At 43.0% G+C, this 26,898-nt stretch overlaps 1 protein-coding gene across 3 annotated transcripts in view; it reads right to left on the reverse strand.

Annotated features, from left to right (window-relative positions):
* The window catches only part of LOC129463788 (claudin-10), a 167,056-nt gene that overhangs the window by 115,477 nt on the left and 24,681 nt on the right, over positions 1-26,898 (reverse strand). For 2 of the 3 annotated variants that reach the window (XM_063619002.1, XM_063618999.1), the window contains exons 2-3: positions 24,293-25,587; positions 19,110-19,402 (exon numbers count right to left, since the gene is read on the reverse strand). In XM_063619002.1, the coding sequence (XP_063475072.1) occupies positions 19,110-19,266 (157 nt within the window). In that variant the 5' untranslated portion in view covers positions 19,267-19,402; positions 24,293-25,587. Of the gene's footprint in view, positions 1-19,052; positions 19,403-24,292; positions 25,588-26,898 lie in introns of all 3 variants that reach the window. The other variant, XM_063619001.1, reaches the window with a different exon arrangement.

A 26,898-nucleotide genomic window follows, 5' to 3' on the forward strand; every position in this document is an offset into this window, starting at 1 on the left:
GCCACCAGCCCGGCCTCTGTGCTTGTTTATTTAGAGGTAAGGCTGATGGAGTTTGAGGCTGGTGGGTGAGGATGTTGGTGGAATGAGAGCCCAGCCCAGTCCTGCTGACAAGAGAGTGGGTTCTCCTGATAGACAAGAGCAGGTAGGAGAAGAGGAGATAATTACAAATATTGATAGGGAAGAGACGTTTAGGGAGGGGACTCCTGGAAAAGTCTGGAGTTTCTGCCTAGATTTCATGTGGATTGGGACATAAATGTAAAGATAATAGCATTTGTTCCCATAGGTTGGTATAGTACAGAGAATAACTTTTACAAAAATAAAAATTTAAAAACAAAACAAAACCAAAAACCATTGCATGCTGATTAAGGGAAGAATCAAAGTTTATAAATAGGAAGGCAAGACCTGTACATTGAAGTTAATAATAAAAGGTAATTACAAATATTTTAAGAAACACAATATTTGCAATGTTTGAGTTGGGGAGTGTGTGTGTGGTTGGAGGCAGAGGAAGTAACAGAAAGTCCTGACAGGAAAAAAAAATTCAGATAGGAAATAATTTATTGTTAGAAAATTACTTCCACTTCTCATCTTAACCATTTGAGTCAAAGGAAAATAAAGTAAGATACATGAAAGAACAACTATTTCCAAACCAATCACCCTCAGCGCGTTTTATAAAAGAGATAATCCAAATGGTACCAGGCTATCTCGAGAAGGTTATGGCTCGTCATTTAGTCTGCTCTCAGTGAATGGTGCTTTATGTTTACCTTGCACTTTTACTAAGTTGCTCGTAACATTCCGAAACTGGAGCCCTCATGGAAATGTCCACACGACACAGTCAGATTTCTGAATCCAGCAGCTGAGGAGCTGGAAAGTTCTTTTTCTGCTGACTGTGGTCATGCATGACTGGATAATTTATGGGCAAGACCAACAACCACATCCATATCTCGAATTCATTAATAACCAAGAGAGGGACTCAGCCCAGAATCACTCAGAGGATGAAAGTCCTCAGGGAAGGAATCTGTTCAAATAATCATAGCCTTTTAAAAATAAAAATAATAATGAATTATGATTTTTCTCAGCAGTGCCTTTCAAATACAGGGAGGGCTGTTTCTTACTACCCAAAAGGAACATTTGGAAGGGTGCCTGAGATTTTTCATGTTAATATCTATATGAAAGGACCAGATGTGATCATAGAATGAAGGAAAACGTGAGCAGGGAGAAAATTAGGCGTTAAGAAAACGTCCCAAATTTCAAAAGGGTACGTTTTGGAAATTGCCATTGATAACAATTGGTAGCTTTGATAATAGCATCGATAGCTTGGTAGCAAACGATAGGAAAATTCAAGAATAGATCATTAAAGAGATGGTGTTTGAACCTTAGAGATAAAAGGGGCTCCTGTTGAGAACCAGGGTGAGCTGCTGAGAGCAAGAGATGTGTATTAAATACTTTCTCTTTTGAAAAGTTTGCTAGCATGCTTTGCAACATCTAGCACACTGTGCTTTGGACAAGAAGGTTGAAGTTGGGCTGATAACCATTCCAATAGACTTGGTAATGGCACCAAGGAAGGTGAACCTGGAAAGTCTCCATGCCCTGTGGTCTGCTCCTTGCTCTCACTCATTCAACTCAACAAATGGTTCTGCACTAACTCAACATACTTGGATAGAACCTGGATTTTATGCAGGATGCTCTTCCAGGCAAGGGATAGAAAGAAGTTGTGGGATCCCTGTCTTCATAGGGCTTCTAATGTAGTGGTGGGAAAGGACAAGTGCACAAGTAACCACAATGCAAGGCAGAGTAGCAAAGCCACAAGAAAAGAAGTACCAGCTGTGCATGGAGGCTTGCACCTGTAGTCCCAGCTACTAGGGAGGCCGAGGCAGGAGGATAGCTTGAGCCCAGGAGTTGGAGGCTGCAGTGAGCTATGATTGTGCCACTGCACCCTAGCCTGGGTGACAGAGTGAGACCATATCTCTAAAAACAAAAGAGAAGTACCAAGTGCCAGAGAGACCTATGAAGACAAAGGTCCCTTCTAGCTAGAAGATTAAAAAGGCGTTGAATAAGAAATGGCATTGGAGGTGGAGTTTGAAGGAAGAGAGAGATGCGGAGTGATGAAAGAAGGTGTGTGCCCCAAATGGCATGGGCAGAAGCACAGAGAAGGGAGAAATTAATCTCGAAGTCCAGTTCGATTGAAGCAGGAGAACTGAAAAGGAGAGTCAGGACTGTTTTGATGCGTTCTTCCTGCCGGGAATTGGCCATTTCTGAGAGTCCTTGATGGGTAAGTGATAGGACTTTGGGACTCAAGAATTATACAGTCTCACATTTGCATCCTGCTATGGCCACTGCCTTAGCCATGACACTGAGCGAGTTATGGCCCTTCTCCAAGCTCTGTGTAGTTACCTCACCTGCAAAACGGGCATGGGTAAAGCTCCTAGCACAAGAGGTCACTCTGGGAACCCAGCAAGGTGATAGTTACAGTGGTGCATGCACACAGTAAATGCTCTCAATGCAGCTGAACGGAGCCCAGGAACTGGAGGAAGCTCTGCCTTTGGAGGTGTCATCTGCAGCCTTGATTTGAGCAAGTATAACAGTGAATATATTTCTTTTTACTATTTGATCACAATCTAAACTCAGCAGGGAGAGCCTTGATGCTGAGCCCAGGTGGACGATAACCTGAGCCAGAGACAGAGCAAAGCTCCCTCCAGGGAGAATGGGAGGGGTGAGCATCAGATTTGACAGGACTTGGCATTGGCTGGGCGTGCAGTCTGAAGAAGCAGCAGATGGGCCTTATGTGTCTAACCTGGGTGACCAGCTGAATGGAGTAGCAGGAAAATCAGAGGAGACTGTGAGGAAGACATATGGCAAAGAACATGGAATTCAAAAGGAGGAAGCTTGGCGAAAGCCTGGGATCAGCGCTCTGGGAAAAGAGAGGAAGAGAGAAATGTACTGCCACCCTACTGGATTCAGACATCTCAGAGCAACACGAGAAAAAGAGGGGAGGGCTCTTAATCCCTGCAGGATTCCCACAGAGACCTCCAGGGAATGTGCAGAAGGTTTTTAGGTGATGCCAAACTGGGAGATTAGCTAACACAAACACAACAAAGTCTGGTTTCAAAGCAGTCCTGAAAAGCCAAAATTGTGAGTTGGAGCAAACAACAAAAGCTAACTCATATATTAACTCTCACATAAGAGAGATTCTGTTATTATCTTCATTTTACAGATAAGAAAACTGACACACAAGGCCAGGTGCAGTAGCTCATGCCTGTAATCCCAGCACTTTGGAAGGCCAAGGTGGGAGAATTGCTTCAGGCCAGGAGTTCAAGACCTACCTGGGCAACATAGGGAGAACCCTGTCTCTACAAAAAAATTTTAAAAATTAGCCAGCATGGTGGTGTGCACCTATAGTCCCAGCTACTCAGAGGCTAAAGTAGGAGGATTCCTTGAGCCCAGGAGTTCAATGTTACAGTGAGTTATGATCACTCCACTGCATGCCAGCCTAGATGCCAGAGCAAGACCCTGTCTCTAAAAAATAAAACAACAACAGAAAAAGAAAACTGAGTGGTCAGGTGCAGTGGTTTACGCCTGTAATCCCAGCACTTTAGGAGGCTGAGGTGGGCGGATCACTTGAGGTCAGGAGTTCGAGACCAGTCTGGCCAACATGGTGAAACCCCATGTCTACTAAAAATACAAAATTAGCTGGGTGTGGTGGTGCATGCCTGTAATCCCAGCTACTCGGGAGGCTGAGGCAGAAGAATCACTTGAACCCGGGAGATGAAGTTTGCAGTGAGCCGAGGTTCTGCCACTGCACTCCAGCCTGGGCAACAGAGCGAGATTCTGTTTAAAAAAAAAAAAATACTGAAACACAGACAGAGTTTAAGTCACTAGGTCGGTAGTAAAGCTAGTAGCAGCAGACCTGGGATTCCAACAGGACATCAGACTTCGAGGTCTGTGATCTGGAAGGAATGGAGGAGGGAAATGGATCATTATGGAGTATTTACAATTTGTCAGACTCCAAGCTGGGAGACCTGGAAGGAAGTAAGATGATTTAGAGTATGGCTTAGTGGAACGGGGCACGGTGGCTCACGCCTGTAATCTCAGCACTTTGGGAAGCCGAGGGAGGTAGGTTACTTGAGGTCAGGAGTTCAGGACAAGCCTGGCCAGCATGGTGAAACCCCATCTGTAGTGAAAATACAAAAATTAGCTGGGCATGGTGGCATGCGCCTGTAATCCCAGCCACTTGGGAGGCTGAGGACCAAGAATCACTTAAACCTGGGAGGTGGAGGCTTCAGTGAGCCAAGATCGCACTACTGAACTCCAGACTGGGCGAGACAGAGAGAGACTCTGCCTCAAAATAAAATAAAATACCATGGCTTAGTGGACAAAAATGATGATGTGATGGAAGGTCACTTCTAGGTGCCCCATAGGCCTCTGAGAGGCATCTGGGGAGGCAGGAGCTAACTTTTCTGTGCTGACCCCTGCCCCTATATGAATGACTTCTGAGCATGGTGTGGATAAGCAGCCATCCCCAGCTCTTTCTGTCCAGGGGGTCACATTCCTCAATCTGTGAAAATCTTGGTCTCTAAGTCTTTCTTTCCCTCTGAGAACTATGCACGTGATATGTATGAGGTGTCTGCAAGGTGCATGGTTATGTGTATGCATGTAGTTAGGTGTGGAGCTTGCATTGCTATATTTGGGTCAATGGGTGTATATTTGTGTGTGGTGCCTGCCTGTATGGTGAATGCACATCTGTGTGTTACTGTGTGTATGACTGCATGGCAAATGGCTGTGTGTGTGTGTGTGTGTGTTGCCCACATGTATGTGTGATGTGTATGTGCTGACTGTAGGGTGAGTGTGTATTTTTCTGTGTGTGTGTGTAGTGTGTAGAGGTGTCTGCATGGTAAGAGATTGTGTGTATGAGTAGTTAGCTGTAGAACCTGCCTGGTGTATGCGTGTGCATGTGTGTGCCTGTGTGGTGTGGGCAGTCTAGTGTAAGTTTATTTCATAATCCTGGATGGAATTGGAGCAAAAGCTGGATAGCTTAGCACCTGTGCAGAGGGAGATCACCCCACCTCTCCCAGGAGGGCTCACTGAAGGCACAGGAAACAGAGGCAGAAAGAGCCTGGCAAGGGAGAGGCTGCATGGCTGCACCTCCGCAGGGACCCTTGCAGGGCAGCTTTGATGCTGCAGGTGGGAGGGGAAGACTCCTGGGAAGGACACTCTTTCTCGGGCTGCACACCGGCTGTCACGGACACCCCACACTTGAAGCTGGAATAGAGGGAGCCACTAGGATAACATACATAGTTTTCCAGATGAAAAAATGGACACACACACACGCACACACACACACGCATGTGCACTCCCCTTCTCATTTTCCCCCAAATTCTCACACCTAGGAGCCATGCTTTGACAGTTCTTCCAGAGGTGTGGGGTGAGAGAAAGCAAGTCCTGGTGACAGAGCTGAAGCAGGGAGGCAAAGGAGAGGCCCTGGGGATCAGGCAGATCAATAGCGTCCAGAGCGTAATGTTTAGGACAGGCACTTGGTCAGAAAATTGAGCCACCAGGCACGCTGGAGTTAGGGGATGGGACCGTCGTAAAACAGATCTACCACCTGGAACCAGATACCAGCCGCGAGGAAAAAAGTGAGAGGTCTGCGGTCCAGGTTTAAACAGGAGAGTGGGCCGCAGCTGACCTCCAGGAGCTGGAAGGCTGAACAAAGTAGCAAAAACACAGAACCAAGGCGCAGCGTCAAGGAAGGACCTCGGCCACTGCAGCAGAGTCAGTTTAGTGGGGACGTTTGCAGAAGTCCTCCGGAGCAGGCTGAAATCCCCTGATACGACTGGCTCAAGGCTTGCCGGTGGAAATAAAGGAGAATATCTGGCCGTAGTAAGATAAGAAGAAAATTGTCTTCCATTTTCCCCTGCCCACCTCACAAATGTCCACATTCTGTGTTCTGGAGAAAATCAGACTCCCAGTAGGATGGCGGGTCTGTTTTTATGCATGGAGTATATTTGGTGCGTATAAACTAGAAATATCAACCCAAGGAAATTTAGTTAAAGCAGGACTCGTTCTCTTGTATCCCCCACCCCCGCCATCACTCGGCTCTGTGCCTGGATTTAGAAGTAGTAGTCCCTTCTCCCAGAAAAGGTTAGATGGCATACACTGTGGGCTTCTTAGGACCCTTCCAGATATCAATTAGAGATGGAGAGCTATGTATTTCTTATACTAATTATATTAACTCTTTTTTTTTTTTGAGACAGAGTCTCACTCTGTTGCCCAGGCTGGAGTGCAGTGGCATGATCTCAGTTCACCGCAACCTCTGCCTCCTGGGTTCAAGTGATTCTCCTGCCTCAGCCTCCCAAATAGCTGGGATTACAGGTGCCTGCCACCACGCCCAGCTAATTTTTGTATTTTTAGTAGAGGTGGAGTTTCGCCATGTTGGCCAGGCTGGTCTCAGACTCCTGACCTCAGGTGATCCTCCCGCCTTGGCCTCCCAAAGTGCTGGGATTACAGGCATGAGCCACTGCATCCAGCCTTCTTATATTAATTCTAACATTGATTAACATATAGGTTTAAATAGAATGGCATTAACGTAACATATATAACATTTACTGCTTCAATTCATGATCCCTTCTAGTCTATGAACATCTAAGGGCAGAGATGAGGTATTTTTATTGCCGTATTCCAAGTTATCTAGCACAGAGCTTGGCAGTTGTTCAAAACTATTGAAGTCAATATGCAAATCAAAGACATAGATTTTTAACTATTTGTGTTTATTTGCACATGTGCACAGAATCTCAGACCTCTCATACTGGAAATTGCTTGAGAGATTACCTCATCTATCTTCCCAGCCCATGCAGGAAGGGGTTCTGCAGCCTCTTAACAGACCCCCCCCAACCTCCTCTGGGAACTTCTAGCCAGGTCTCTGTGAGACAGCCTGTGCCATTGCGGGGCAACTCTGATAGAAATGACTTCTTCAGAGTGATCCTAAACCGGACTCTCTAGTAACATCTACCCAGTATCTTCTCCCACTCTGTGCCCTATATATTTTTTTCTGTTTCTTCCAGGTGAAACAAATGGCCATGTGAAGTGATTTCAAAACCTCTCAACCTCCTAGTTACCCTCCTCTAGAATCAATTAATTGGTTTATGTTCATGTCCCTTAAAATATATGGTGTGCAAGACTAGAACTATGCAATTTGACTACAGAATAGTTGGGGAGTATTACCTATCTAACTTTGTTATTCCTGTGCTATTAATGTCACCTACAATTATATTAATCTTTGTAGCTGTCACATTTTCCTCTTGTATTAGACATCTAAAAAGCACAGTTAAAAAAAAATTAAACTCAGTCAAACTAATCTGTCTCACTCTCTACAATTGTTTTTTCAAGGCCAAACCCCATTAAGTTAAAAAACTGACTGAGATCTTGGTACGTATTGGAAAACACCACACTAGGAGAAGGAACTAGAGGTCACGTTGGGACCAGCTTTCTCTATCCCACTGCCCATCAAGTTTCCTGGCAGGAATACTTGGAGACATCCTTGACCCCTCTCATTCCTCGTAAGTCACCAAGACTTAACAATTCTGCCTCAAAATATCTTCCTTTGTATTCCCACTGCTATGCCCTTTGCTCAGATTCTAACACAAAATACTACAGGGTCTTTGTTAAGTGTAAGCCCCATGGGTATTCTCTGCTTAAAATGTTTCAATTTTAGCTTTCAGCTTCTTCCAGACAAAGTCTGGATCCCTTTGTAGGGCTTAAAGGTCCCTTTGGGAGCTTTTGTTATCGACATCTGCAGCCAGATATTCTCCCTCCCTCTGTGCACATCTTAGGTATCAGCCATTCCAATTATGTGCTTCCTGTTCCTGCATGCACTTGCCTTCCTCCTGCTTTTTAGGTCTTTCTTGTATGTCCCAGGCATTGCTCTAGACGCTGTATGCAAATTCATGCATTCAGTCCTCACCATCACCCTCTGAAGTAGATAATATTTCCATTTAACAGATGGGAGTGCTCGGGCCAGGCATGGTGGCTCCTGCCTGTAATCCCAGCACTTTGGGAGGCCGAGGCAGGCGGATCACCTGAGGTCAGGAGTTCAAGACCAGCCTGGCCAACATGGTAAAATGCTGTCTCTACTAAAAACACAAAAATTAGCCAGGAATGGTGGTGCACATCTGTGCTGAGGCACGAGAATCACTTGAACCCCGGAGGAGCAGGTGGCAGTGAGCCAAGATAGCACCACTGCACTCCAGCCTGTGTGACAGAGTGAGATTCTGTAAAAACAACAGCAACAACAACAAAACAAAACAAACAAACAACAATGAAAACAAAACTAAACTAAAACAAAAAATAGATGGGGGAGCTCAAATGTTAGGCCTTCTTCCCAGAAACATGCAGTTAATAATTTTTGGGCTGGATGAGTCCCTTAGCCTAAAATACCCTCCTTTCCTTGGCAAACTTCTTGTGAAACTTCTGCCCATCTTTCAAGACGGTTCAAGCCTCAGCTCTTTGGGAAGTCTGCCTCCCCCTGAACTTAACCGTCCAATAACATTTAGCATTCTGGGCTAATTGCCAAATGGTTGCTTTACTCCCAACAGCATATATCTGAAGACCTGCCCCTGTCCTGTTCCTCCCTGCGTCCTCGGAGCCTATATTCTGCACCAGGAATCTGCTGAATGATTTGCCAAATTATCAACCTTTGGTAATCAATTTTTCCTGCAATGTACACAAAAATCTGGCAAAAGCTTAATTGTAGACCTGCTGGCTTCTGAAATTCAAGCCAATCATCCCAAGTTCATTTAGGAGCAGTGGCACTTTCTATAATGTACATTACCTAAACATGCACAAGGGCAGGAAGGTTTTAAATGACTAAGCCCGGCACACCATTTGCTCAGAAGATGTTCGTCAACTACATCTCCTTTAGGATGCAATTTAGTCTGTGAAGCGTGAGGAAAGCTGTGCAATGGAGACAGCCAAATGGGCAATGAGCAAGGAGAGGAGCTATGAACCTTGTGAAAGATAAACCTGAACCTCTTCTATACTACATGTTCACCAGGAGAAAGTCAGGTAGGTATGAAGTCTTAAAGGAGCAGGGGACAGCAAAATCCATGCCTTGCTGTCCTACAGTCAAAACACCACCAAGGGCTCTGGCATCTATGCTGTATTAACTCTGTTTTCTTGTTTTCTGTATTCTCCATGCTCTGGCACCTGGGGCCTCGCTGACTTGGGGGAAACTGTTCCTCCAACCCGAGGGCTAGCCAGTTATTACAGATAGCAAGTGACCCCCTACAAGCATATCTTTCATAAGCAAAACAACCAGCCCGAAGACCACACCCCCAACTACCTCCTCTCCCAAGTGTTTACCCATTAAGCAGATATTTCCCTGCCCTAATCACCCCAGGGTGGCAACCAGACAACTTGGGTCTCCTACACTCCAAAGCCTGCTGAAAGTATTAAAATGAGCCAATCCTAAACCTGCCTAGTTTTCCCAATCTGGCTTACTCCTTCCCACAAAAATCACAACAAGGACTCACGAACATGGTTTCCCACCCAGTTCCTGAATGACCCTGGTTCTTCCCTGCGTGGCCCCGCGTGCCATGCCATGTCTCCCGCTTCTCAGGATCGACGAGTATAAAACTTCTTTCCTGACAGTCATTTCCATGTCTGTGCATCTTACCGTACCCGATTAAAATAAACCCCAGTTCATTTTAAACACAGGTTAGTCTATGTCATAGAATAAGATTCTTTTCCTTGACCTTCCCCGCAAGCTTTTGAAGCATATTACTAGACATCAACGTTGTCAACAACATCATCATCATCGTTATCCTACAGCTAAGAAAGGGAAACAAGGGCAAATGCCAGGGATTGACGTAAGGTCCACAAAACATGGCCAAGCTGGGACTTAAACACAAATTTGGGGGCTAGTACCAAATGCTGGCCATTTCCCCAAAAAGATTTGCAGAAGCCCATAGGAAGCTAGAAATATGGTCCCCAGTGAACCTCACTTGCTTTGTGTATAAAATGGAGACTATAGAGTATCAGTCTTCTGGAGAACTATGACAATGTATGTGAAAGCACTTTGTAAAACACACTGTATACATGCATTTAAAAACCAATGACCTTATGTTACATGATTAAAGTCATCAATGAATAACATGACGGCTAACTTATGACTGTGACAGCTGCTCATGATGTAAAGTGTTTTACGTTATCATTTCATTTAACCCTGACAACAACCCTATGAGTTGATTCATATTATTATCTCCATTTGCAAATGAGAAGATTGAGTCTATGAGAAGTTAAGTAATGTGCTCGAGTTTGCATCGTTAGCTCTATGTGGAGCTAACGATTCAAACCCATATATTAAACTGTCTGTCCCAAAGTTTTTCCCTGCCCTCAGACCTAAGAATACTCAAGTAAACATTTGCTCTTTTTGGCTGCCCCACATACCAAACACACCCTGAGCTTGGAGGAGCCCTGCCTTCCCCTGTGGAGCCCAAAGGGGGCCGTTTCTCCCCACTCCGAGCTATTAGAACATGTGATTGACACAAGGAATAGATCCACCTCTTTAGTGAGAAACTGACATCGAAATGCAAGGTGGTCTTGCCTTATACAAAATAGCAAATCCTAAGTGCAAACTATAGTCCAATATCCTTCACATCATTGGCACAATATCCTTTACGTCATGAAAAATATGACAGGACCCGCAGGAAAGGAGCAAAGGCAAGCTTCTATCAGGCTTTGCATTCCAAGAGGCAGCTACTGCAGTTCTGGTTGGAAACAAATGGATGGAGCAGAGTAATAGCCACCTTCCTACAGCTGAGATGTGACCTTTCAAGGCATTGAAAGAGGTATTCATGGACATAATCGCCACTCTTTAAGGAGAGCCTTATTTGTGGCTGGTACTACATAAGACACTTTGCCTGTGTTATTTGTTGTTGTTTTTTGCTTTTTTGAGATAGGGTCTTACTCTGTCACCCAAGCTGGAGTGAAGTGGCTCAATCACAGCTCACTGCAGCCTCGACCTCCCTAGCTCAGGTGATCCTCCCACCTCAGCCTCCTGAGTAGCTGGGACTATAGGTGCTCACCATCATGGCCACATAATTTTTCTATTTTTTGTAGAGACGGGGTTTCACCATGCTCCCCAGGCTGGTCTCAAACTTCTGCACTTAAGTGATCCACCTGGCTTGTCTCCCAAAGTGCTAGGATTACAGGCATGAGCCACCATGCCTGGCCATATGTGTCTTACTTAATCACCATTTAACAGGAAAGAACACTGAAGCTCAGAGGGATTAAGACCCTTTAGTAAATGTTGGGTCCATCAGATTCCTAAGGCCAAACTCCAAGCAAAGATTTCTCAAACATTTAATGTGCATAGAAGACACCTTGAGATCTTATAAAATTGCAGATTCTGATTCAATAGGTCTGTAGTGGGGCCTGAGATTCTGCATTTCAAGCAAGCTCCCAGGAGATATAGATGCCTGCTGGCTGGTGGATCACATTTCAAGAAGCAATACTCTAAATGTTTGTGCTTTTTAGATAGCATCATAAAAAATATTCATGGCAGTCCAGGTGTGGTGGCTCATGCTTATAATCCCAGCACTTTGGGAGGCTGAGACAGGAGGATTGCTTGAAGCCAGGAGTTTGAGATAAACTTGGGCAATACAGTGAGATTCCTGTCTCCACAAATATGTGAAAATTAGCTGGACGGTTGGCATGCACCTGTAGTCCCAGCTACTCAGGAGGACGAGATGGGAGGATTGCTTAAATCTGGGAGTTTGAGCTGTGATCATGCCACTGCACCCCAGCCTGGGAGACAGAGCAAGACCCTGTCTCAAAAAGGAAAGACCACAAAAACAAATCCATGGCTCTTTTACTTGTTCTAAACACTTCCCTAGGACTCCCTCCCTTTTCTAGAACTTGGTGACATGAAAAGAGATTCCCTCTGCAATATAAATGTCAGAATTTAACTCAGTGAACAATTTCTCCTTCCATTTATTCAATCCACACAACTTCGTTGAGTGCCTTCTAAGCCAGACGCAGCAGTAGGTACGGGGGATACCAGGATAAATGAGATAAGGTCCTGCCCTCTAAAAGAGGAGCTATGGATGGAGACAGGATGTCTTAAAAGGTCTCTGATGCTTCCGTGAAAGAACAGCCTGCAGCACACTGCTTTAGGATCCCCAGTCCAATCGTCCACTGCTATGGCAATTGAGGTCATTCTGACTGCTCCAGTGCCATCTTCACCACTGTAAGGCTAGGGCGCTTTTCAGCATTGTGCCTTCCAACCATATTGATACAGAGACAATTTCACAGTGGCTCAACCTGTTTAGATTCTACTGTGAAAGTCCAATTCACCTGCCTTGGGTTATGACTGTGTCAGTACACATATAATATTGTGCCTCTGTTTGTTGGAACAGGAACATGTTGAATGTTTCTTGGACTTCACCCAGGCTGGAATGCAGCTGTGCAATATCAGCTCACTGCAGTCTCAATCTCCCCAGTTGAAGCAATCCTCTCACCTCAGCCTCCCAAGTAGTTGGAACTACAGGCATGTGCCGCCATGCTTGGCTATTTAAAAATTTTTCTGTAGGGACAAGGTCTCCCTGTGTTGCCCAGGCTGGTCTTGAACTCCTTGGCTCAAGTGACCCTCCTGCCTCAGCCTCCCAAAGTGCTGGGACTATAAGCATGAGCCACTACACCCAGTCTCAATATACTTCTAAATAATTTTATATGCATTTGTGACGTAGCATAAAAACTAATCTGAAATTAAATTTAACCTTAAGTTTATTTAATGAAACTTAGCTTCAGAAAGCAGTATCAGGATCTTAGAGAATGGAAAGGTAAGTGTTATCCAAGGGTGCAGCTATCTATTAAAAGTATTAATATTGGCCATGTGTGGTGGCTCACGCCTGTAATCCCAGCACTTTGGGAGGCTGAGGTGGGTGGATCATCAGGTCAGGAGTTTGAGACCAGCCTGGCCAACATAGTGAAACCCCATCTCTACTAAAAATACAAAAATTAGCCAGGCACGGTGGCGCGAGCCTGTAGTCTCAGCTACTTGGGAGGCTGAGGCAGGAGAATTGCTTGAACCCGGGAGGTGGAGGTTGTGGTGAGTTGGGATCACGCCACTGCACTCCAGCCTGGGCAACAGAGTGAGACTCTGTCTCAAAAAAAAAAAGTGTTAATATTTTGGAGGCATCTAACTTATTAATTTTCCCTCTTTGACATGGTAATTCGTTTTCATTTATTCATTATTGTTGTTTGATATTTATTTACTATTATTCTTTAATCATGGACTAAGGCACTGCTATGTTGTGACTCTTTGTGTGCCCCCTAATTTATAGGTGGAAATCAAAACCCCCAAAATAATGGTATTAGTAGGTGGAGCCCTTTGGGAGGTGATTAGGTCAGGAAGGCAGAGCCTTCATGAACAGGATTAATGCTGTTATAAAAGAGGCCCCAGAGGGTGGGCATGGTGTCTCATGCCTGTAATCCCAGCATTCTGGGAGGCTGAGGCAGGCAGGGCACTTGAGGACAGGATTTTGAGACCAACCTGGACAACCCAGCAAAACTCTGTCTCTATTAAAAACACAAACATTAGCTGGGTGTGCTGGTGGGTTCCTGTAGTCCCCGCTACTTGGGAGGCAGAAGCAGGAGAATCACTTAACTGGGAGGCAGAGGTTGAGATTGCACTACTGCACTCCAACCTGGGCAATAGAACAAGACTCAGTCTCAAAAAAATAATAATAATAAAATAAAATAAAAAAGAGGCCCTCAGAGAGCTGCCTTGCCCCTTCCACCATGTGAGGATGGCAGTGAGAAGGTGCCGTCTATGGGCCCTCACCACACACTGAATCTACCAGTGTCTCGATTTAGGACTTCACAGCCTCCAGAACTATGAGAAATAAGTCTCTGATGTTGATGAATTACTCAGTTTATGGTATTTTCTTGTTGCAGCCTTAGTGGACTAACACAGGCATACATTCCAACTAGCAAGAAGTCTAAATTGATGACATCAGATGGCTCCCAGCTGTTCCCTAGATGCGAATAAACTCCCACAGAAAACCCTCTTTCTCTAGCAAGTGCCATTCCTTTACCTCTGCTTTTTTTTTTTTTTTTGCGATGGAGTCTTGCTCTGTCACCCAGGCTGGAGTGCAGCTCGATCTTGGCTCACTGCAACCTCTGCTTCCTGGGTTCGAGTGATTCTCCTTCCTCAGCCTCCCAAAGAGCTGGGACTACAGGTACCCCCCACCATGCCTGGCTAATTTTTGTATTTTTAGTAGAGACAGGGTTTTGCCAAGTTGGTCAGGCTGGTCTTGAACTCCTGACCTCAGGTGATCCAACCTGCCTTGGCCTCCCAAAGTGCTGGGATTACAGGTGTGAGCCACTGTGCCTGGCTTCTTTACCCCCATTTTTATGGCATGGCCAAATAAGGGAGTGGGGAGACAGGTGAAGCATCTGGAAAGTGAGGAGAGAAGGCTCACACTCCTGTAGACAGCCAGCATCATTTGACTGCAGCTTCCAGACGCCTGTTTGGTTTCATTCCACTGAAATCCTGGCACTTTTACTTGGGTCTTGTGGTCATTTAAGGTCATTTAAACCTATCTCAACCCAGATGCAGAGAAGACTGTAAACAGTCAGGAACACAGGAAGCTGGTCAAGATAATAGATAAGGGGGAAAAAAAGGCCTTGGCAGGGCACGATGGCTCATGCCTGTAATCCCAGCACTCTGGGAGGCCTTGGCTGGAGGATCACTGGAGCCCAGGAGTTTGAGACCACCCTGGGCAACATCACAAGACCCTGTCTTTACCATGTCCAGCTAATTATGTTTATAAATAAAATTATAAACAAAATTATAATTACTTATAAGCAAAATTAGCTGGGCATGGTGGCACGTGCCTGTAGTCCCAGCTACTCAGGAGGCTGAGATGGGAGGATCACTTGGGCCCAGGAAGTCAAGGCTGAAGTGAGCCATGATCGTGCCACTGCACTCCAGCCTGGGTGACAGGGTGAGACCCTGTCTTAAAAAACAAAAATTAAAAACAGAAGGAAAGATCTTAATCCCATGAGCAACTATAACAATTATAATAGAGGATACTTTTATGACTATAATTTTTTGGGAAACTTCCACTGCCCCGTGGCGAAGCATTGTGAAGTTCTGGAATTGAACTCTAGGTTGAAAGATACCTGAAGGAACTCTTGGAGACTCGTTCTCTTAATTTATGGATGAGGCACAGAAGGTGTCATTGCTGAAGTCAAGGTCTCACAGCAAGTCATAGAGGAGCCAGAATGCGAGGCTCAGTCTGCTGAGTCATAATCCACTGACCTCCCTTCGGGTTGCCTGCGCGCATTTCCTCACTCGCTCCTCAATTCAGCACACTCCAGCCTTCCTCCAGGAATACAATTTTGCCCTCATCGTGAACCATCTGTAGTCTCACTCATTATTTGGTTAATTCAGTCATTTTGCAGCTATATATCTGGAACCGGAACCCAGCATGTGCCAGGGGCACGATAGGAACACGACAGATCCAGCCCGTCCCAAGGTGATCAGGATTTCCTTCAATTCCTCACCGCAGCCATGCTTCTTGGATTCAGTCTTCCCCCTCAGAAAGAGCTGCTTTTCTCTCTACTACGAGAGATGCTTTACTTTCATAGTGAAAGCATTCCTATTAACGTTGATATGAGAGAAAAACAAAACGCAACAAAACGAGACCTAGCTTATGGTAGACTTACTGTCTAAAGATAGTGAATTGGCTTTGGATTTTAATCAGGCTTTCAGGCTCCAATAAGAATTGAATTGCAGGTATTCCTACGGTTTATTTCACAGAATGACAGTTGAAGTTGTCCTCTGTATTTTTTACTATAGCTATAAATGCTGCTCACCCAAAGAGCTGTTTGCTTACATCAAATTTTTAAGGGATGTAGTCACTGTTAATCCAAATGAAGCCCTCAAAAGCTGTGGCTACACTGGAGCATTCAAGAGGGTTAGCTATGGGAAGGTATGACTCCAGCAATGAAGTTATATAATCAGTAAGAAAAAAAAAAAATACAACCGCGACAGCTTAGACAGATTTTCTGCTTTTCTTTCTTAGAGGAGATTTAATCTGGCCTAAGTCTAAGAAGATTTGTCTCAAATTGACAATATAGGCTTAAATAGTTTATTATTTTAAAAGGTGATATAACCATTTTCATTCTTCATTGACTTCTGAGTTCTTTTCTCAATTTGTAATTATTGCGATGTTGGAGAGATTATCGGCATAGATAGCTTTCCTGATTCCCTCATTGTTATGTTTTCAAATAGGAATAAAAGAAAAGCAACCAGCAATGACTCCATGGGAAAGGAAATCCAAATGTGTGAATCCCCATTTCCTTTGGAAATATGAGTCAGTGTTTCTGACATTGAAAACAGATTTCTGCAGCAAAGTGTATCGTTTATAAAGATTTTGACTCAGGATGAAGAAGGTAGAGAGATTATATTAATTTAATTGTACTTGTTCTTAGGGAAGCATTGTCAGTGGGTGAGATTTTCAAATTACCCCCTATGTGTGGCGTATACAGGAGATAGAATAAATTATTTTTACAATCAATAAACAAAGTTAACTTTAAAACTAAGGTTTTGGCAGGTGTGGTGGCTCATGCTTATAATCCCAGCATGTTAAGAGGCCAAGCCAGTAGGATTGCTTGAGCCCAGGATTTCAACACCAGCCTAGGTAACATAGTGAGATCTCATCTCTACAAAAACCTTTAAAAATTAGCCAAGTGTGGTGGCATGCACCTGTACTCCCAGCTACTTGGGAGGCTGAGGTGGGAGGATCACTTGAACCTGGGAGGTGGAGGTTGCAGTGAACTGAAATTGTACCACTGCACTCCAACCTGGGCAACAAAGCAAGGTTCTGTCTCAAAAACAATAAATAAAAAATAAGAAAGTGTTAAGGGTGAGAGATATCCGGACCATAATAAAATGCCTAACTCTGTGATGATGTGTTTGGGGAAGTAGCGAGTTAAAGTCATGTAAAATGTACCATGGTTCTTTAACCCACTTTGAAGCTGAAGTTGAACACATATTTTCCCCAATAACTGGGTTTCATTAAGAACTACAGAATGAAACATATTAAGGCAATTTTCTTTTTTTTTTTTTTTTTTTTTTTTAAGGTGAGGCCGGGCACCGTGGCTCAGGCCTATAATCTCAGCATTTTGGGAGTCAGAGACAGGTGAATCTCTTGAGCTCAGGAGATCGAGACCAGCCTTGGCAACATAGAGAGATCTCAAAAAATATATATAATAATTGAACAAATAAAAGATGAACCCAGTTAAAAACAAACAGACTTATCACATGCCATCTCTTCTACCTGATTCCTAAGGTGAAAAAGGGCCAAGAGGGGCCGCTGGAGAAAGAACGATTGTAAGAGGTGCAGAGTGACAAGAGGGTCTCCACACACACTCTTCTCTTGCTCTGTTTCTAGGGCAGTCTTCTATGTCAGAAGGAGCAGTGTTGAAATACCCAAAATGAGTTTAGAAGTTGAGCCCGAAGACAGACATAGCATGGATTCCTGAAATGGGTACTTAGGAAAGTCCATGTTATTTCAGGGCCTAACTGAGGCATCCACGCTTGAATATTTCTTTTGATTGTCATTAGAAATCTCCTGGATTTAGTTAAGTATTCTCTCTTTATCCCCTGGCACTCATTGTAGACTAATGATGTGCATACTTGACACAAAATCTCCTAACACATTATGCTTTAGTAACTTCCTAGTTAAAATTTTATTTCATTTTCTTTCCTAGGGCCAAGGTACAGTTTTACTATTTGACTGTGAAAAGTCTATATTTTACCAAGAAACAAGGAGCAATTTTTAAGGTAATAAACCCACAACTTGTGGCAGATTTGTAAATGTATCAAATTTGCAGAAAGCAGAGGCAGATAGTAATTCTCATAAAGACATGAAAGCAAATGACAATTGTTTCCCTGAAGGCATCCTGGAGTAAGAAAGTGTCCTTAAAAAATATATGTTCCCTCTTTAAGATACGTACACTTGTAGTAGAGTTTCTAATATGCACAACGATGAAAGCTTGCCCCATGTATTCTTAAATAAACAAAATCAGGTAACTAAAGGGGAAAGTAAACAGCATTTTCTTTCACTTAACCGCTTTCAAATTTTTCTTGCTGTTATTTTGTCATTCAATATGTTTTTTTGTTTTGTTTTGTTTTATATCTAGGCTGTGACAAACATTAAAAAAACATGGAAACCCCTCTGAAAATAGAATTCCTTCCTCCGTTATCAGGAATCTAGGATAAAGTAGATGTAAGGAGACATACAGATTACCTTACAGGCCTTTTGGAATACTCAGTGTGACTCCAAAGGAAAGAGTGGAAGTGGCTGGATTGTTTTAAAAGCCAGTTTCAATTTGCCATCATTTACCAGTTCCAATCTAGCAATGGCATATTACATATATATGTGTGTTATATATGTTTGTGCATGTATATATGTATATATATTCATATAGATACCTATGTGGGTTATATATGTGAATGTATATATATAAACATGTGTGCATATATATATATATACACATGTGTGCATATATATATATACACACACACATATAGATACCTCTGTGCGTGTGTGTGTTTGTGGGTATATATATATATAGAGAGAGAGACAGAGAGGGAGAGAGAGAGAGGAAGAGAGAGAGAGACAAGATTAAATCAATGAGAGCGTTTCCTACATAGAGGTGATGACCCATCAAGATTCCTCCATGACTCAAGGCAAATTGAAACTGACTTTTAAAACAATCCAGTCACTTCCACTCTTCCCTTTGGAGTCACACTGGGTATTCCAAAAGCCCTGTAAGGTTATTCTTACATCTCCTTTGTCAAATAAAATAAATAATGTCATTCTTTCAGTCAATACTCATACACCCCATCCTTCCTAGGCAAATCTTGGTACTTTGATTAAGCACTCAGTCTTCAGAGAGTTAATAGCCAGCCATAGACAGCTACTTCAGCATAGTCGGGGGAGAAAAGTACAATTTACCTCCACCCCAAACAAAGCCATTATATTTACCTGCTACTTTGAAGATAGTAAAATGCGGTCGGCAATGGAAAGAACCCAACGCGTTACCTGCGCAGTTCATCCACAGACCCTGGTAAACCCAAGTGGCTGTTATCACCGAGGAGGCTCGCGTGGTCACTTTCCACTCATTGGACGTGGTAGCAGCAACGAGAGCTCCAAACCCTCCGACACCAGACACCAGAGCCCAGATCTGCGCCCTGGACATGTCGCGCCGCCTTCTCCAGTGACAGTGTCCGGACAGAACGCTTTGGTGGTCTAGGCATGCAGCTGATAGAGAACACTTTGACAAGCGTCACAGCCAGTGGATGTGGGTAGGTGACAGCGTTTCATGCTCGGATGGCCTGAGGAAGTACAGGAATTTAAGATCAAGTATGGTTTACCAATGACATTTTAAAGACGGCCTGAAAGAGTCGTTCTGATTTTCTACACGGATATTTATTAAAGTTTCGTAGACGAATTTTAAGGGTTTTGATTTCGCAGATTTTTTTTAACTTGGCACCATAGTTAATGCTTAATTTTCTGTTAGCCTGAAGCTTAACGAACCATGCAACCACCAGATATTACAAAGTACAGATTATACAGTAACAGTTAAAGCTTATTTGACCAATTGCTTTAGTCTCGCCTGCTTTTGAGTCTTTACATAATTGAATCATATTGTAGAAATTCTCCCATAACCTATTTTTTTCATGTAACACTGTATTTGAGGGATTTATCCATGCTCAGAAATGTAGCTGTCATTCATTAAATATTACAGCTGAATATAGTATTTCATTAAATGCAATTTAATAAACATGATTTATTCATGTTCCTGGAGCTGAACATTCATGCTGTTCCCTTTTCTCCCTAATAACCATTGGAGCAGATATAAACATTCTTGTGCATTTCTTCTTGTGCACGTGAGTGAGAGTTTCTCTAGGGCATATCCTAGAATCAGAATTTTGCTAGGATGTAGGAAACACTCGTCTTTAACTTTATAGGTAATGCTAAATTGTTTGACTAAGTAGTTATAGCAATTTAGAGTCCCACTGGCAGTGGGTAAGTCCTCCGTGTTCCACTTCATAACACTTGGTATTGTGGGGTTGTCGAGATTATTATTTTTTCTTTTGGCCAGTCTGATGGGTATGAAGGTGTCACATTATGATTACTAATTTATATTTTCTGATTACTAAGGAGGTTGAGCAGCTTTTTGTGTGTTTATTGGTTAAGTTTTTGTCTACAATGAAATATGCAACTTTTGCTCACTTATCTACTGAGTTGTTTGACTTTTTATAATTTGTTTTTTGTTATCTATATACTCAAGACAGTAATCTTTTGTGGATTATTTATGTTGCAGGTATCTTCCCCCAGTTTGTGGTCTGTCTTTATGTCGCCATTTGAGAAAGAGTCTTGGTTTTAATATAGCTAAATTTGTCAAGTTTCACCAAGCGATTTGTGGTTTGAGATCTTGATTAAGAAATCCCTATCTTGGGCCTGGCATGGTGGCTCCCAGCTGTAATCCCAGCACTTTGGGAGGCCGAGGTGGGAGGATCACTCGAGGCCAGGGGTTTGAGACTAGACTGGGCAACCTATTGAGACACTGGCTCTATAAAAAATTCAAAAATTAGCTGGGTGTTTTGGCACAGGCCTGTGGTCCCAGCGACTTGGGAGGCTGAGGTGGAAGGAGGATGCCTTGAGCCTGTGAGGTCAAGGCTTCAGTGAGCCATGATTGAGCCACACACTCCAATCCAGGTGACAGAACTGAGATCTTGTCTCGAAAAAAAAAAAAAAAAAAAAAAAAAACAGAAAAGAAACAGAAAAGAAAAAGAAATCTCTACCTAAAAGAAAATGAATTTTTCCCCTTCACTTCAAAAAACTTCAAAGTTTTAACTTACATATTTAAGTTTTTAAATCGTCCAGATTGATTATTCTGTGTCTTGTGATTTGGGACCCATTTTATTTTGCAATGTGGAAACCCACTTTTCCAATTTTATTGAGTAGTCCCTTGTTTCCCTATTGATCAGCAGTGTCACTTCTGTCATACATATTGGGCATTAACATTCACATGATCTGCTTTTGGATTCTGTACTCTGTTCCATTTATTTGCTTGACTATTCCTGGGCCAGTACAATACTTTCTTAATTCCTCTAATTTTATAAATATATCTCAAAATCTTGTTGGTGAGTGTTTTACCTTGCTTACCTTGCTCTTCTTTTTCAAGAATGTTCAGAATTTTTTTTTTTAGCTCTTGGCTATTTCTTATATAAATTTAATTAATTAATTAATTTATTTATTTATTTTGAGACAAAGTCTCATTCTGTTGCCCAGGCTGGAGTGCAATGGCGTGATCTCAGCTGATTGCAACCTCCATCTCTCAGGTTCCAGTGATTCTTGTGCCTCAGCCTCCCGAGTAGCTAGGACTATAGGCTCCCACCACCACACCCGGCTAATTTTTGTATTTTAGTGGAGATAGGGTTTCACCATGTTGACCAGGCTGGTCTCAAACTCCTGACCTCAGGTGATCCACCTGCCTAGGCCTCCCAAAGGCTAGGATTACAGGCGTGAGCCACTGTGCCCAGCCCTTACATATTTTAGAATCAGTTTATCAAATTAGACATACACATACATATAGTTTGTGAGGTTTGTTGGAATTGTTTTGCACCTATTTATTCAGTTTGAGAAAAATGGATAGCTTTATAAAATCAAGTCTTCCTGTTCATGAACATCGTACATCTCTTCATTTATTTAACCCATCTTTAATGCTTTTAGTGACGTTATATACTTTAATCTCTAAAAATAGTTACCTTTTTGTTATATTTACTCTTAAAGTTAGGACTCATTCTAACATCTATTTTGTACTTAGTTTGTCCAATTTTTTTCTTGAGTATATGTAGGGAGACACCCTGAAACTGTTGCTATGGAATAAAAGATGAAATGCTCCTGATTATTGTAAATACAAAGTTGCACGCAGGATTGTGTAAAGACAATGCCAGGTTGGACTGCCAGAACGAGCCAACAGCGCGTGATGTGCTTCCCCCTGCAGAAAGCCTATGAATGGATGTGCAGTCAGGGAGGTTTCACATCACCAAGATTCCTATCCCAGAAAAGCAGATGTTCATAGCTCTGGGAATGGAATGCGACCCTTGTGGGGAGCCTATAAACGGACACATGGGGGGCAACTGTCCATATGGGTAAGATAGGGCTACAAACGCCCTCATCTTGCCACGGCTCCTCTAGGCCTCTTTAGGGTTAAAGCATACTCCCTTCTGAGAATTTCTGGTCTAAACAGTTATCTAGCTTCACGTCCTACTTCCATGGATTGTTTGTAACCAGCTTTTGTTGCAATTGTTACTGCTGATTAATATCTTGCTAATCATAGGTTATGGAAATACTGTGTTTCTGTTCTAAGGCTCTCTTAGAAATTACTGACGCACACACTATATTGTAAATTCTTATCTCTGTATACTGTAGTTCTACATACAAATGTACTGTACTTCTACATACAAATGTTGTGTTAAAGAATTACTTCATCCCCATGTGACCATCTCACCTCATAATCAAATGACCCTAATTCCCTCATTAACCTACCCCCGCCCTCACTAAACTTAATAATAAATGCTGGTATATCCAGTGCATTGTTGGCACCGTGGGACCAGAAGGCGGTGACCCCCCTGGACCCAGCTTTCACTATCTTGTGTGTGTCTATTATTTCTCAACCTGCCGATCCGCCTGGGAACAAAGAGAGAGCCCCATTGCATTGCAGGCTGCTGGCCAGATCCCGCAATAAGTATACCTATAGTTTTTCTCCTTTCTTGAGTTGTTTTGAATTGAGATCTTTTTTCACATTTCAATTTTTCTGCTCCATTAAATTGGAAATTACACTTTATTTGCATTGTTTAGTGATTGCTATAGAAGCTTTAATGTATATTTAGCTTAATATATAAAAGTAATTGGCCAGGTGTGGTGGGTTACACCTGTAATCCCAGCACTTTGGGAGGCCAAGGTGGGTGGATCACCTGAGGTCAGGAGTTTGAGACCAGCCGGGCCAACATGGTGAAACCCCCTCTCTACAAAAGTACAAAAATTAGCCGGGCATGATGGCAGGTGCCTGTAATCCCAGCTGCTCAGGAGGCTGAGGTGGAAAAATCACTTGAATCTGGGAGGCAGAGGTTGCAGTGAGCTGAGATTGTGCCATTGCACTCCAGCCTGGGTGAGAGAGAGCGAGACTTTGTCAAAAAAAAAAAAAAAGTAATCATCTCAATAGATGCAGAAAATACCTTTGATAAAATTCAACACCCCTTCATGCTAAAAACTCTCAATAAACTAGGCACTGATGAAATGAATCTCAAAATAATAAGATCTATTTATGACAAACCCACAGCCAATATCATACTGAATGGGCAAAAGCTGGAAGCATTCCCTTTGAAAACCAGCAGAAGACAAGGATGCCCTCTCTCACCATTCCCACTCAACATAGTATAGGAAGTTCTGGCCAGGGCAATCAGGCAAGAGAAAGAAATAAAGGGTACTCAAATAGTAAGAGAGGAAGTCAAATTGTCCCTGTTTGCAGATGACATGATTGTATATTTAGAAAACCCCATCACCTCAGCCTAAAATCCCCTTAAGCTGATAAGCAACTTCAGCAAAGTCTCAGGATACAAAATCAATGTGCAAAAATCACAAGCATTCCTATACACCAATAACAGACAAAGAGACAGCCAAATCATGAGTGAATTCTGAACTCCCATTCACAATTGCTCTCAGTTAAAAACCACTGGGGTAGAGAACCTGAGTGAGATAGTGCTGTGCCTTGAGTTAATACCAGCCTGCAGGTCGTTACCCCAAGAGTGGAAGGAACAGAGGGAGGGGAGTGGCTCCCAGAACTGGGTGGCAGAGAGGTTTTGTGGAAACGACTGCCTTACAGGAGCTGGATCCCTCAGTGGAGGGTCAGGGTGAGTCCTGCTGTCCTCCCTAACCCCGATCTTCCACCCGAGGGCAAGCCTATTGATGACATCCCAAGAAGTTGCCTCCCAGGTAAGGAGCAAGGTGGGGAAGAGGACAAAGTGGGGCTAGAGGGGAAAACTAAAGAAACCCAGCACAGCCCCGACACTGATTTGGTGGCAAAATTCAACTGGAACTAAGCCAAGACGATTTCAGTTTTTACTCCATTTACTACAGAAATACATAGGACTTTGATTATAGGATGCTACCCTAGACCCAGTTGAGGGTATTATACAATATATATACCATCTTACCTTTCTAAAATTTGAAAACTTTTGAATTCCAAAACATAGCTGGCTCCACGCATTCCAGACACGATTGTAGAAATACACCTTTCATAGTTAGGCCTTAAATCCATCTGGAGTCCATCTTTGTGTAATGTAAAACAGGGATTCAGTTTTATTTGTTTCCACATAATGAACCAGTTTTATCCACACCACCTATCCCTCCTTCTCTCATTGGTTCATTGCAGTTTTCATCTTATATTAAGTTCTCATATATATCTGTGAAGCTATCTTTCCATTCTTCTGCCAGTCCCACACTATTTTATTACTTTGGCTTCTTGATATGTCCTAATATCTGGTAGATAAGTCCTTTCTTTTTGCTATTTATTTATTTGAGACGGAGTCTCACTCTGTCACCCAGGTTGGAGTGCAGTGATGCAATCTCGGCTCACTGCAACCTCCATCTCCTGGATTCAAGCAATTCCCCTGCCTCAGCCTCCCGAGTAGCTGGGACTACAGGCACTTGCCACCAAACCCAACTAATTTTTTTATTTTTATTTTTAGTAGAGATGGGGTTTCATCATGTTGACCAGGCTAGTCTCAAACTCCTGACCTTAGGTGATTCGCCTGCCTTGGTCTCCCAAAGTGCTGGGATTACAGGCGTGAGCCATCACACCTGGACCGCAGCTTACTTTCAAATGGTTCAGAAGAGTAAGTACACAGAAAGCAAAGGTGGCAAGGTGTTGTGGATAATTGTTGAATCTGGATGAAGGTGTCTGGTGTTCTTTACATGACTTTCAACTTCCCTGGCTTGCAAATTTTAAAAATAAAATGTTGTGAAAAAAGGAAATCATAGAATATTAACAATGTGTATTGAGAATTGTCTAAATGGGCTTTTATCTCCTCAGAAGCAAAGCACCCAGTCTTCCAGGGGCAGGAGTGAAGACTACATTCCATGATCCCTCTGCTTCCCTGAGAGGAGCAGGGTCCTGTGCAGATTCATTCTTCTTTCTCCAGCCTCCTCAGCCCTATGTCCTTCACACTTCAGCAGTGGTCTCTGGAGCCTGGGCAAAATTAACCCTGTATTGACCAGAACCTTCACCAGTGTTGCAACTCCTAGGTCTCCATGGTGAAGAAATTTGGGTTCAGCACACCTACAGCCTGCCTCGGTGGCCAGACAGCCCTGGTCTCCTTCTCGAAGGTTGATTTTACTATTTGTGTATCAGAAGTGGGTTTATCATGAAGAGTAAGAAGCTTAAGCTTCAAAGTCTCTCATTTGTACACATCTGGGGATCCCTGAAAGTAGCTGGGAGTCATAGAATGTTCTAGGTGGAGAAAGAAAAGTAAGTTGCAGTCAGTCAGCATTTCTAAGTAAGCACATCTGGTAAGTTACATAAACAGAACTCACAGAAAAGGGACCTGAATTTCCAAGCTCCCAGTATTTTGTACTTTCTTTTCTCATTTTAAATGAATATTCATTTTCACATCTAATTTTGAATGTATTCAAAAAATGCCTCAAAACTAACTATGTAAACCTTTATTTTCTGAGATACATTTAATCTATTATTATTTTTATTTTTTGAGACAGGGTCTCACTCCGGTTGCCCAGGCTGGAGTGCAGTGGTACGATCTTGGCTCACTGTAGCCTCGACCTCCTGAGTGCAGGTGATCCTCCCACCTCAGCCTCCCGAGTAGCTGGGAGTACAGATGCGCACCACCATGCCTGGCTGGTTTAGTTTTTAGTAGAGATGAGGTTTCACCATGTTGCCCAGGCTGGTCTCAAACTCCTGGACTCAAGTAATCTGCCTCAGACTCCCAGAGTGTTGGGATTATAGGTATGAACCACTGCACCCAGCCCTACATACATTTTAGAATAAGTTTATCGATTCTTCACAACACCGTAGTGGAATTTGTATTAGTATTGCATTGAATCTATGGACTAATGAGAAGGTGATTAACACTTTCGTAACAGCAAGTGATCACTCTGAGTATGAACTGTCTCTCCATTTGTTCAGATCTTCTATGTCTTTTATTACAGTTTTCTTCACAGAGAGGGCTGTTGTGTCTTATGAGTTAATTTCTAAATACTTCATGATTTTTATTAATATTATGAATTGTAGCTTTTTAATATTTTCTAGTTAATTATTATTCAAGTAAGGAGATGCTATTGAGCTTTCTACGTTAACCTCACGTCTGGTAGCTTACCTAGGTTCTGTTATTAGTCCTCATAGTTTGATTCTGTTAGTTTATTCTAGATGAATGTTTATGTAGTCTGCAAATTATGACAGGTTTTTTTTTTTTTTTGAGACAAAGTCTTACCCTGTTGCCTAGGCTGGAGTACAGTAGCATGATCTCGGCTCACTGCAACCTTTACCTCCCGGGTTCAAGCAATTTTCCTGCCTCAACCTCCCTAGTAGCTGGGACTACAGGCGCACACTGCCACACCAGGCTAACTTTTTGTATTTTAGTAGAGACGAGGTTTCACTGTGTTGCTCAGGCCGGTCTCAATCTCCTGAGCTCAGGCAATCTGCCTGCCTCAGCCTCCGAAAGTGCTGGGATTACAGGCATGAGCCACCGTGCCTGGCCAGGTTTTTTTTATTTTATTATTTTATTTTATTTTATTATTTTATTTTATT

The sequence above is a fragment of the Symphalangus syndactylus genome, chromosome 15 (genome assembly GCF_028878055.3).
Source record: "Symphalangus syndactylus isolate Jambi chromosome 15, NHGRI_mSymSyn1-v2.1_pri, whole genome shotgun sequence".
NCBI lineage: Eukaryota > Metazoa > Chordata > Mammalia > Primates > Hylobatidae > Symphalangus > Symphalangus syndactylus.